We start from the raw sequence: 12,768 nt of genomic DNA on the forward strand, positions 1-12,768 counted from the left end.
TTGGCTTTTTGGGCCACACCCAGCGATGCTCAGGGGTTCCTGGCTCTGCACTTAGGAACCACTCCTGGCGGTGCTAGGGGACCTATGGGATGCCAGGGATCGAACCCAGGTCGGCCGCATGCAAGGCAAACGTCCTACCCGCTGTAGTATCTCTCCGGACCCTCCCAGGCGCTTTTTTATTTTTGCAGAATTATCTATTAGTATCTTTACTCCGGATGCAAGCTGGATTTAGCTTGTGTGCCTTATGACTTGGAAGATCCGTGCCCAAGAGCATTTGGCAGTGAAAAGCACTGATGGTGACCCATTGCACAATCTGGCAGAAACCTGAGCATAGTTGCCGCAGACACGGCAGTTTTCGGTAATACAGGGACAGATCCAGGGTAAGAGACAATCTGAGAGGATTTATGATGATGTTATGAATTCCCCTCGCTGCCGCGGTGCCGCCCGAGAAGGACGCCGAATCGAGGGCTCCTGTGCCTGTAAAATTACTAGCAAATCTCAAAAGATTTGGTAGGAAGAGAAAGTGAAATTGATTATCTTTTACACTAGTTGCACGGCGAAGCGATGATGTACTGGAAAGACGGGGCTCAATGAACGGCATCCGAGAAAAGCAAAGTGATGGGAAATGTTAGCGGGGTCGGGAATTTGGGCACACCGGCCAGAAGGACTTTACCCGCTCCGCGCCCAGACCTACCCTGGGCACCGTAGCCGCGACCCGGACGTGATTTGACCTGTCGCTTGGAGGTCACCGGGTGCCCCGCCCCTTCCGGCCCGGCGCGCGTGCGCACTCCAGTACGGCTCGCGGCGACTGCTCGGGGGTCCCCACGGTCCAGGGGCGGGAGGAGCCGCGGAGCCGGCGCTTTCCGGGACGCCCGGCTTGGCCAGCCATGCGTTGGGGGGCGCTCCCTGGAGCGTCGGGGCCGGTGGCCCTGGCCGCCGCGCGGCGTTGGTGGGCGCCGCCCCGCTTTCGCTGCGGGGCGAGGTGGAGGGGGGCGCCGTGGGGACCCCCGGTGCGGGCAGTCACCGGGGCCAGCAACCAGCTGCGGGACGCGCGGAGCGGCAAGTACCGGGACACCGTGCTGCTGCCGCAGACGAGCTTCCCCATGAAGCTGCTGGGCCGCCAGCAGCCCGACATGGAGCTGGAGATCCAGCAGGTCGGAGCCTGGCACGGGGGGCTGCGGGAGGGAGGGCGCGGAGGCCGCCGCGGGCGACCCCCGCTCGGAGCCCTGGGGTGAGCGGTGGGTACCGTGAGCTCCCGTGCAAACCGGGTCGCCTGTGGGGAGGGCGGGGCGGTGACCGCCCCGGGACGGAATTCTTGGAGCCCCGCTTTGAAGGTGCCCCGCTGTCAGCTTAAGCACCCCGGTCGGGCTTGGACTTTCCCCAGTGGTTTGCAGAAAGCGGTGGACCTGAGCACGTGCACGTACGAGCACTCCGTCCTGAAACAAGGTGGCAGCTTGAGGTCATGGGATCAGCGGGTGCCCAGTGACTTGAGTCGTTGAAAGGATCGGTCGTGGGCCTGATATCTGAATATCGTGCAGCCAAAAATCTGAATATCCCCACCCCTCGCCCCTAGCAACTCTGCCTCCATCTCCTTCATTTAGACGGAAATTTTGCTTTTTCTTTCTGGGTTTGATTTTGTTTGGGGGTTACACCCCGCGGAGGGCTGGGGGGACATTGGATGCGGGAATTGAACCCAAGCCTCCTGCGTTGAAAATGTGTGTGCAGCCCTTCCAGTGCACTCCCAGGCGCCGTGCTTTGAATTAATTATTAATATATTTTTTTTAACCCCCAGACCTGTCACTGCTGGCCTGGAGCACCTCCTCCTGTTTGGTGCTCTGGGGTCCCTGGGGACAGGATGGAGCCCTGCCAGGAGTGTTCTGGGAGTAAGCCGTGAGCACACCTGGTGTGGCCCCAAAACAAAAACCCAAACCAACAGCAACCAAAATAACCCCACAAAACTGCACAAAGCTTAACGTGGTGGCTTCTCATATATTTTTAGTTTTGGGACCACTTCTTGCAGTGTTGGGAGTTCCCTGTGGTCCTGGGGCTGGGGGTTGGAGGGGGAGGGATACTTCCATACAGTGTCAGTGCCAGGGATGCAACCCTGGCTTCCTGCATGCACAGCCAGAGCTCCGCCTGTTGAGTGCTCTCTGGCCCCTTAGATGCATGCTTAGAAACTTCTTTCATTTTGCTGGGCCAGAGCCATAGTAGGGCTTGCCTTGTACATGGCCAACCTGTCACATCAGCATTGCAGCCAAAAATCCAAAACACCAAGAAGAAACTTCATTCATTTTGGACAGATTGGAATAAGATGAGAAGTAGCAAATGCTGGCTTATATTTAAGGTTAACCAGTCATTCTAAGGGCTGGCGTGCAGGCTGACCATGTCCTCGGCTGCATCTGATCCCACTACCACATGGTCCGCAGAGGACTGCTAGATGTGGCCGCCCAAAAGGTAAGACTCGGGACTTACAGGATTTTTTTTTTTTTAAACAGAAATGTGGATTTTCAGAACTTTATTCATGGCAAAGAGAAAGGAAAGTAAAGAAGGAATTTTGTCTTCATGATGGACCTCCTTATGCAAATGGTGACCCTCATGTGGGACATGCTTTAAATAAGGTAATTACGTGAGAGAAACTTTCCTGGGTGGACTTTACAGAAGTTTGTATTTGGACTCTGTGATACTGTTGTAAATTTGCAGTGGCACCTAAAATTAAAGTCTGAGTTGGAAGTAGCCATAGAAGGTTGAATCACTTGTATCACTTGTTATCCCTTTGATCTTTGATTTGCTCAAGCGGGCGCCAGTAATGTCTCCATTTGTCCCTGTCGCGTGCTAGTGCAGCCCAATGATATTTGCTTGCTCCAGGAACAGGAAGAGCCTCAAATTGTTCATTCAGGGATTTGACGAAGAAATCTGACCATCTAGTTGGTGGGCGGCCACGCGGTCTTCTGATGTCCCATGGAATCCATTTGGTAACAGAAGGTTGACTATAGTTTAAAAAAAAAAAAACATTGCTGGTATGTGCCTTGAGCCGACATTTACTCTGGCAAATATATTACTCTGGCAAAAATAATTATATTTGCCAGAGTAAATGTTCAATAAGTGATTTCCAAGCAGCTGCTCCATGCCAGGCATCATTGTAGGTTCTGGGACTAGCTGTGAACAAAATTGAGTCCAAGCCTTATCTTAAGGAATGTATGTCCTAGTCGAGGAAAGAAAAGCGAAATGTGTTGGTGAATTAGAGAGTTTCTGTGCACTGAAGATTTGTCTCCCTTCACCACATTCTTTCACTGAAACCTAAATTCCGTTGTGTTGTTGGTGTTTGGAGGTGGGTCTGGACGTGGTCAGGACGCGAGGGCAGAGTGTGGATAATGGGAGAGAAGGTGGTGGGCTGAGACTAGATCACGGCTTCTGCTGGGGCCGTGCTTTTGGACCTCCCCCAGCAGTTAGCACGGTGAGAAACCCACACCTTCATATTTTCCTCCCAGTCAATGGGGTTCGCTTTAGTGGACAGCGTGGACACTGAAACTGCTCTTAGGGCTACGAGGGAGCCAGAGGGGCTGCTTGGGCCAGTGGCAGTTCTAGTGGGATTGTCCAGGTGTCCATTCCCGCTGCTGGGGTCGTGGGAGATAGTGTGCAGGGGAGGCGGGAAAAGCCGGGTGTAGAGACCTTGCACGTTTCCAGCATGTGCTGGAGGAATAGTGCGGTTGTTGAAGCAGGAAATGGGTGTATTAGCCAAGGCTAGAGAAGGCAAAGGAGCTAGATTTCAGTGGCTGATAGAAGCATTTGAGATTTTACTCTGAATGTAATGAGAAGCCAGTAGAAGATTTTTAAGTAGCAGTATCAATGACCTGTATGTCTTTTGCAGGGGTTCTCTGGGGCCTCACCCAGTGGTGTTCAAGGGACAACATGATGATGGGGACTAAACCTTGGTTGGCCATGGGCAGAGCAAGCACCATAAGCGCTGTCCTGTCTCTCTGGATTTGTCTTAGTCAGGTCTTGTTGTGCTGCAGTGCTAGCTGTAGGCTGACAGTAGAGGGGTTGTGAGTAGGGGAGCCCAGTCAAGGCAGTGTTTTAGTATATCCGGAGAGATGCTTTGGAGAGGCAGGAAGGTCCCATGGAGAAACAATTGGATCTGGGTCAATTTCAAAGGTGGAATCAATTGCACTTGGTTGCATGTGGGGTGTGAAAGAATTAGGTGAGCTCCAGAGGTTCTGGAGAGCAGCCGGGAACAGTTCTGGTCTTGGCAGGTTCCCTTCTGATGAGCTTGGGACAGAGACCCAGGCTGGCTGTACTTGGGTTATCTGCATATCCTGACTAGGTTTTGATTTTGTTTGCTTTTTAGGGGTGGCTGCAGGCTTGATTTTAAATATTAAATGAATTGAGTGAGAGCTCCAGATTCCTTTAAGGACTAAACTTGACTCCCGTGGGTGACACACAGACTTTCTCTTTGCTTTCTTTGGCAAAGGTCAGGATGCTTGAGTAGCTTAATGGTAGTAGTTTAGTGCTGGGGTCCTTCCAGGTAACAAACAGATTTAGCACAAACTGTATCTCAGCTCGCCCCTATCCTTTCTAAGTTGTCCTCACCTCTATCAGGCTAATAAAATCATCTTATTTTTCTCTCCTTGAGTTTTTTAAGTTATTTGGCACCTTCTAAAGAAAACCCCAAGAGAACGCATTTTTTTGCCAAGTAGAGCAGTTATTTCCACATGCCTTCCTTTTGCAAAGCAAAAATTTTATTGCATGATATCATTTTCTACTGAGTATAGAAAAGGATTCAAACCTTGCCTTCTTGGTGGTCAGTTCCTCATTGCAGAAAGGAGGTTTTCTGCTTCATTATTTCCCTGAGCCTACTATGACTTGCTTGGTGTTTTAAAATGTTAAGAAAAGGGCCTGGCACTGCATAAATAGCAGTACTCCTACATTTAAAAAAAAGAAGAAGAAGAAAAGAAAAGGTAGTACAGGGATTAAGGCATTTGTCTGGAGTGTGGCCAACCCAAGTCCCACCTCAGTTACCACAAGATTCCCCACCGTGGCCAGGAGTACCCTGAGCAGCTTCTGCTTACTGTCCAACACCCACAAAGAAGAAGGGGGCTGGGTCCAGAGAGAGTGGGCTGGAGCACATGCATGCAGGAGGCTTGGTTTAGCTCCGGCCCCACAGCGTCGCTGCTAGGAGTAACGCCCCTCCAAGAAGAACGGGAGATAGAAGAGAGGAAAAGCTGTGGAGATGCCGGGGGCCGTCTGCATGCTCTCTGTGTCTGGGAACCTGAGTTTGATTGCCAGCACAGCACGGAGCCCCGCTCAGCTGGCCGAGTGGGCACCGAGTGGCCTTGCTTGCTGGGATGAGTGTCTTGGGGCTCCCCCCCCTTGTCTTCTTCTGCTTCCCAGTAGCAGGCCCCTCCACACTGCCCCACCCTGCAAAGAAGGACTCTAAGCCGTCTGTCATGTGATTCTCATTTTATCTTTGCAGATTTTGAAAGACATAGCCAATCGGTACCATATGATGAAAGGGGCAAAAATCCATTTCGTCCCAGGTTGGGACTGTCACGGGCTGCCCATTGAAATAAAAGTACTAGCAGAACTCGGTGCCAAAGCTCAGAATCTTTCACCCGTGGAAATCAGGGAGAAAGGTAAATCGTTTTCTTTTTTAAAATAGTACCTGTAGATGCTGACTTTTTGAAGGAGGGCTTATCAGAGACAACGTCTGTTCTTTGATTTTTGTTATCTTGAGATCTGTTGTAAACCATTTGCAGTCCAGGAGAATTCAGCTGAATTTTGCTGATTAGAACTGACATTTCAGGGGCTGGAGTGATAGCACAGCGGGTAGGGCGTTTGCCTTGCACGAGGCCGACCCGGGTTCGATTCCCAGCATCCTATATGGTCCCCCGAGCACCGCCAGGAGTAGTTCCTGAGTGCATGATCCAGAAGTGACTCCTGTGCATCGCCAGGTGTGACCCAAAAAGCAAAAAAAAAAAAAAAGAACTGACATTTCATCATCAGAGGGGAGATCTGGGAGCCTTTCTAAGGCTAATCTCTGTTCTATAGTCTTCATTCTTCGTGAAGTGATGCTTTTGCTTCTTACTTATTTTTTGGCCCGGCCTTGTTACCTATTCAGGTGTGTGTTCCCTTTCCTTTCTCTTCTGATAGTAGTAGCAGTCATTCCTGATATTCCCAATAATGCACTGATAAGGAACCACAAAGGACCCACTGCAGCTGGGAAGGGGTGCAGTGCTGGGAGCCGTAGTGCTGTGGGCCACTCTGCAGTCGGGGTTGGACCTCAGGGGTCAGTATTGTGAACCCTAGTGCTGTGGGCCACTCTGCAGTCGGGGTTGGACCTTGGGGGTCAGTGCTGGCAACCCTAGTGCTGTTTGCCACCCTGGGCTGTATGAGGTAGTCTAGGCCTACTGAGCTGTGTGAAATGGTGCTGGGCTCCCCTTGTCTGTGTGTGGTGGTGAGGACATCTGAGCCGTGTGAAGTGGTGCTTGGGGCCCCCTATAGGCTGTGTGAAGTCATGTTTGGTGGTGCTAGGGGCCCCAGGACTATGTGTTGGTGCTGGGTACCCCTAGACTCTGTGAAGTGGTACCAGGGGCTCACTAGGCTGTGTGAGGTGGTACTAGGGAACCCCTGGGTTGTGAAGTGGCACTAGGGCTGTGTGTGCTAGTGATAGGGACCCCTGGGCTGTGTGCTGGGGCATGGGACCCTCCCTCTGGCTTGTGTGAAGGTGCTTGGGACCCCTGAGCACGAGTGAGGAGGATAGGTTTCCCTAGTGGTGTGAGGTGATGCTTGGGACCCCCAGAGCTTGTGTGTGGTGCTGTATGGCCCCCGATCTGTGTGTGGTGGTGCTCAGGCCACCTGAGCTGTGTGAGGTGCTGCTAGCGCCCCATGAGCTCTGTGTGGTGGTGCTTCGGCTCCCTTGAGCAGTGGGAGGTGGGCTACGCACCGTGCATTGTGTGCTGGTGCTAGGGATCCTGTGAGCTATGGTAGTTGTGCTAGGGGCCGTTTATAGGCTGTGTGAAATGGGGTTACCGACCCCCTTTGCTGTGAGTGGTGGTGCTAGGGCCCCCTGAACTCTGAAGTGGTGCTAGGGACCCCTGGGCTGTATGTGGTGGTGCTAGGACCCCCTGAACTGTGTGACGTGCTGCTAGAGACCCTTTGAGCTGTGTTAGTGGTTCTAGGGGCCCCTTATACACTGTATTAGGCAGGACTAGGGACCACCTGAACTGCGTGAGTATGGCTTGGGACCCTCTGAGCTTGTGTGAGGGTGCTAGGGCACCTTGAGTGGAGTGAGGTGGTTCTAGGGATTCTGACCTTGCGTGTGCTGGTGTAAGCTATTATGTGTGTGGTGGTGCTAAGGAACCTGAGCTGTGCTAGGTGGTGCTAGTGTCCTCTAAACTGTGTGAGGTGGTGCCAGGGACCGCTGGGCTCTGTGTGGTGGTGCTAGGACCCCCAGAGCCCTGTGAGATGGTGCAACGGGCCTTCTGAGTTGTGTGAGGTGCTATGGGACTCTGTGCTGGGTTAGTGTGTTAGGAGCTCCTTACAAGCTGTGTGAAGTGGTACTAGGGAGCCCCTGAGCTGTGTGATGGTGCTGGGGACCCTCTGAGCTTGTGTGAGGGTCTCAGGGCACCCTGAGTGATGTGAGGTGGTGCTAGGGAGTCCTGAGCTTGTGTTTGGTGGTGCTAACAACCTCTGAGCAGTCTGAGGGGTGCTAGGGTCCACCTGTTGGCTGTGTCAGGTGGTATGTGCTGGTGCGAGGGGCCCCGGGAGGGAGTGCTGGTGTTTGTGAACCCTGGTCTGTGATAAGTGGTGCGAGGGGTCTCCTGTTTAAGTGGTGCTTGAGGCCCTTGTAGGTTATTTGAAGTGGTGCTCGGGACCCCATTTGCTTTCTACGGGGTGCTAGGTTCCGCTGGGTTCTGTGTGGTGGTGCTCGGGCCCCCTGAACTGTTTGCGATTGTGCTCGGGACCCTGTGAGTTATGGAAGTATTGGCAGGGGTCCCAAAGGGGCTGTGTGAAGTGGTTCTAGGGAGCCCATTTGCTCTGAGCTGTGTAAGTGGTGCTGGGGGTCCCTTCTAGGCTATGTAAAGTGGTGCTAGAGACCCTCTGAGTTGGGTAAGCGGAGCTAGGGGCCCTTTTAGGCTGTATGCAATTGTGCAGGGACCCCATTTGCTCTGTATTTTGGTGCTAGGGCCCAGTGTGTCTAGGAGGAGGTGCAGAGACCTTGGCCTGTGTGTGGTGGTGTTAGGGCACCCCGAGCTATGTGAGGTTTTGCTAGGGACCCCCTGAGCTTGTGAGGCACTGCTCGGGACCGTCTTAGCTGTATCATCGTTCTGAAGGCCCATATAGACCGTGTGAACAGTGGTGGGGGCCTTAATTGTTTTTTTTGTGGTGATAGGAACTGAACTCTGGGAAGTGGTGCTAGGGACTCCTTGCTATGGTGATGCAGGGTCCCTTGAGTGTGACTTTGTTCTAGGTACCAGTGGGCCATATCTGGTGGTACTAGGGCCCCTGAGGTTGGAGGTCCTGCTAGGGACCCTCTGATTCTGTTATCCCTTCTAGGCTCTGTGCAGGGGTGCTAGGGGCCACGTTTGCTTTATATGGTGATGCAAGGTTCCGCTGAGTTCTGGAAGCGGTGCTAGGGCCCCTGAGCTGTTTGAGAGTTTGCTGTCAACCTTGTGAGCTATGGACGCAGTGCTCGCAGCCCTTACAGGCTGTGTGAAGTGGTTTTAGGAACCTCATTTTCTCTTAGGTGTGTAAGTGGTGCTTGTCCCCTTGTAATTTTTATGAAGTGGTTCTAGGGACCCTCTGAGTTGTTAAGTGCTGCTAGGGGCCCTTTTAGGCTCTGTGAAATGGTGCCAGGGACCCCATTTGCTCTGTATGTTGGTGATATTTCTGTATTTCTCGAGTCTAGGAGGCAGTGCAGGGCCCCTGGCCTGTGTGTGTTGGTGCTGGTGCTGAGGTTGTCCTAGGGACCGCCTGGGCTTGTGAGTCGCTGCTAGGGACCCTATTAGCTGTGAAAGTGGTGCTGGGGGGTCCATATTTGCTGTATGAAGTGCTGCTAGGGACCTACTGAGCTGTGTGAGGTGGTGTAAGGGCCCCCTGAGCTGGTTGAGGGTGTTCCAGGGACCCCCTGAGCTCTGTGCAGCACTGCTAGGGACCCCATTTGCTGTGTAAATGCTGCTGAGCCTAATGCCCTTTAGGCTATGTGAAGTGGTGCTGGGACCCTTCTAGGCGGTGTCAAATGGTGCTAGGGACCCCATTTGCTCTCCTGTGTTACTGGGGCCCCTGGGCTATGTGTGGTGGTGCTAGAATCTCCTGAGTTGCTGAGGTTGTGCTAAGAGACCCCCTGTGACTGGATTCCTTTCTTGTTGGCCATTTTTCTCCTTTTCTCCTGTGAGGCACTAAGGAGCCCGTTAGCTGTGTAAGTGGTGCTGGGGTCCCTTCTAGGCTTTGTGAAGTGCTGCCAGGGACCCAATGAGCTGTGTGAGGTGGTGCTAGGACCCTGAGTTGTGTGGTGCTGCTATGGCCCACTGAGCTGTATGAGGTGGTGTGAGGTGGTGTTGGGCCCCCTGAGCTGGTGGGCATGCTGCAGATCCCGTGAGCCCTGTGAGACACCGCTAGGTATCCCCTTAGCTGTGTACGTGGTGCTGGGAAACCTCTGACTTGTGTAAGTGTTATTAGGAGCCCTTTGTGCTTTTTAAAATTGTGCTGTTTTTGTGGAGGCTGGAGCGATAGCACAGTGGGTAGAGCGTTTGCCTTGCTCGAGGCCGACCCGAGTTTGATTCCCAGCATCCCATATGGTCCCCTGAGCACTGCCAGGGGTAATTCCTGAGTGCAGAGCCAGGAGTCAGCCCTGAGCATTGCCAGGTGTGACCCCAAAAGCTAAAAAAAAAAAAGTGCTATTTTTTATTGCTGTCTCTAGTGATTCTAGGTCCCCCTAGTTTGGTCCGTGGTGCTAGGGCCCCCTGAGCCTTGTCAGGTGATGCTACGACCCCCTTATCTGTGTGGTGGTGCTTGTGCCCCTGAATTGCGTGTGGTGTTCTAAGGCCTCTTTGGCCATGTGAGTTGATGCTTGTGTCCCCTGAGCTGTGTAAGTTTGTGCTATGGATCCCTGGGTTTTGTGTGGTGGTACTAGGGACCCCTGACTTTTATGAGATCTTGTTAGAGACCCCTGAGCTGTGTGTGCTGATGCTGTGGCTCTCCGAGGTATTTGGCGTGGTTCTAGGGACCCTCTGAGCTATGTGAGTGTTGTTAGGGACCTGCTGAGTTGTGTAAGTGGTGCTAGGGGCCCCTTCTGTGCTGTGTGAAGTGGTGATGTAGGCACCCTGAGCTCTTAGGTGGTACCAGGGACCCCTGAGCTGTGTGATGTGGTGCTAGGGAATCTCTGCGCTGTTAGTGCTTCTAGGGAGCCCTTATAGACAGTGTGAAGTGGTGTTAGGGACCCCCTGGGCTGTTTGAAGTGGTGCCTGTGGTCTCCTAGGTTGTGTGAGGTAGTGCTGGGGTCCGCTGGGCTGTGTGATGTGCTTCTAGCAACCCACTGGGCTGTGTAGGTGCTGCTACGCTCCCATGGGCTGTGTGAGGTCGTGCTAGAGTGAGGGTGATCGGGACCTCTGAGCGTTGTTTGGTGCCCTAGAGACCACCTAGGCTGTGTGAGGTAATGCTTGGGGCCCCAAGGGCTATGAGGTGGTGCCATGGACCCTCAGATTTGGAGCAGTGCCAAGGACTCCCCCTGTTGCCGGGTGCTCACCGCCTTCCCTGTCCCTGCCTGCGGTGTGGCTCTGCTTCTCCGTGTCCCAGATTGTTCTGTGACTGGATTCCTTTCTTATTGGCCATTTTTCTCCTTTTTTAAAAATGATTTTTTGTTAATTCCTTATTTTCTTCTCCTTTTTCTTGATTTTTGTTTTCCTTTCAGTAGCTTTGATCAGGAGTAATTATGTTCTTAGTAGCCCAGCCGTTGTCTGTTGGGTTATGGTGGGAAGAGTTTGTACTTGTGGAACAGGTTATCAGTGGCTTAGATTATACTTGCTGATTTTATGTTTGCCTCTATAATCAGGTGATGGTTATTTTCTGACATCTTTTTTCCCTTTTTCTGTTTTGGGGGCCATACTCGGGTGCTTGGCACCATACCCCAGGGCCTCCACTCACAGCTCCCACTGCAAATGCCCATGTACAGAGCGTGTGCTCCAGCCCCTCGGCCACATCCGGCCTGGCTTATTATTTCCTGGCTTTTTAATATAAGGGGGGAAAGTTGGGTTTTGTTTGTTTTCCTGTGTGGGGCTCATTCATGCAAGGTCTGTGCTCTACCACTGAGTCACATGCCTGGCCCTTAGGGAAAGTTTTTCATTCTAAGTATATCACCACTGTCTGGATACAGAAGACTAGCAAAATTTTAGGTTTTGAAAGTATAGTTTTACGATTTCTTATTTTACATGAGAAACATTCCTTGTTTTACTTAGGGCTTAACTCCTGGCTCTGCACTCAGGGGTCGCTCCTGATGGGCTCAGGAGACCATCTAGGGTCCTGGGGATCGAACATGGGTTGGCCACATGCAAAACTAGCCCACTACCCACTGCACTATTTCTCCAGCCCCACGTTTAAGAATTTGAATTTGTTGGTTTTCAAAAGCTTTTTCTTTCTTGGTCTTTTTTTAGCCAGAGCATTTGCTGAAGCAGCAATTGAGAAACAGAAATCCGCATTTATTCGTTGGGGAATAATGGCAGACTGGAATAATTGCTACTATACATTTGATGGAAAATATGAGGCCAAACAGTTAAGGACTTTCTACCAACTGTATAAGAAGGTGATGAATTTCCCCCCCCCCCCTTTGAGTGTACTAATAATGTACTAGACAATTTCAGCTTTTAAATATACATTTTTTCCCCTTTTAGGGCTTGATTTATCGATCTTACAAGCCCGTGTTTTGGTCTCCATCATCAAGGTATTTGTTTGTTCTTGGCAGTAGAGCAGAGAATTTTGAGAGCCCTTCATGTATTCACTTGTGGTATCTTTTCAACTCCAGGACTGCTTTGGCAGAAGCCGAACTCGAGTATAACCCTGAGCACGTCAGCCGGTCGGTGTACGTCAGATTCCCTCTGCTGAAACCTGCCCCTAAGCTGGAATCTCTTCTGGGTAAGGTTTCTTTGTTTTTCGAGTTTATGAAAGTGACATAATTATAACACTTACTAATACATTTGAAATTTGATTTTCACAGATAGCGCATCTCGTATTAGTTTCTTAATTTGGACCACTCAGCCTTGGACAATTCCAGCCAATCAGGCTGTTTGTTATAAGCCCGAATCAAAGTAGGTTTACTGATGCATCTGATGTGGTGGGGGTTGAGGGTGGGGGTGGGGGTGGTTTTGGTCCAGGCCCACTGCTGGTTAGGGGCTGTGTTCCTGGCTCTGTTCTCGGGAGTAAGCCCTCCTGGTGCTTGGGAGACCATGTGTGGTGTTGGGCAGTAAACTCGGGTTTCCTCATGCAGGCCAGTGCCTTCCCTCCTGTCCTGTCTCTGAAGCCCATTAGGAATGAATTGTTTTGTGTGCAAACAAGGCTCATTCTCTCATTATCATTATTGTGATTTAATTTTTTCCTTACTTCTCTCTTGAAACAGGGAATTTCAACACTATGTTATTTATGTAGCTGCAATTCAGCTTCAGATGATTTCATTTAAGACATAAGTTTTCAGTTTTTAAATTATGAGGGGTTAGAAGAGTACCTTTTTTTTTTGCCACATCTGGCAGTGCTCAAAAGGCTTGCTCCTGGAACTGTGCTCAG

The 12,768-nt window shown here is 51.5% G+C and overlaps 1 protein-coding gene across 1 annotated transcript in view; it reads left to right on the forward strand.

Moving 5' to 3' along the window:
• The first annotated feature begins 816 nt into the window (after positions 1-816).
• IARS2 (isoleucyl-tRNA synthetase 2, mitochondrial) overlaps positions 817-12,768 on the forward strand; it is a 32,810-nt gene continuing 20,858 nt past the window's right edge. Inside the window, exons 1-7 of the mRNA XM_055144312.1 lie at positions 817-1,154; positions 2,496-2,618; positions 5,471-5,630; positions 11,646-11,794; positions 11,883-11,932; positions 12,014-12,123; positions 12,206-12,296. Of these exons, the coding sequence (XP_055000287.1) occupies positions 888-1,154; positions 2,496-2,618; positions 5,471-5,630; positions 11,646-11,794; positions 11,883-11,932; positions 12,014-12,123; positions 12,206-12,296 (950 nt within the window). The 5' untranslated portion in view covers positions 817-887. The remainder of the gene's footprint in view (positions 1,155-2,495; positions 2,619-5,470; positions 5,631-11,645; positions 11,795-11,882; positions 11,933-12,013; positions 12,124-12,205; positions 12,297-12,768) is intronic.

Source organism: Sorex araneus, chromosome 7 (assembly GCF_027595985.1).
Source record: "Sorex araneus isolate mSorAra2 chromosome 7, mSorAra2.pri, whole genome shotgun sequence".
Taxonomy (NCBI): Eukaryota; Metazoa; Chordata; class Mammalia; order Eulipotyphla; family Soricidae; genus Sorex; species Sorex araneus.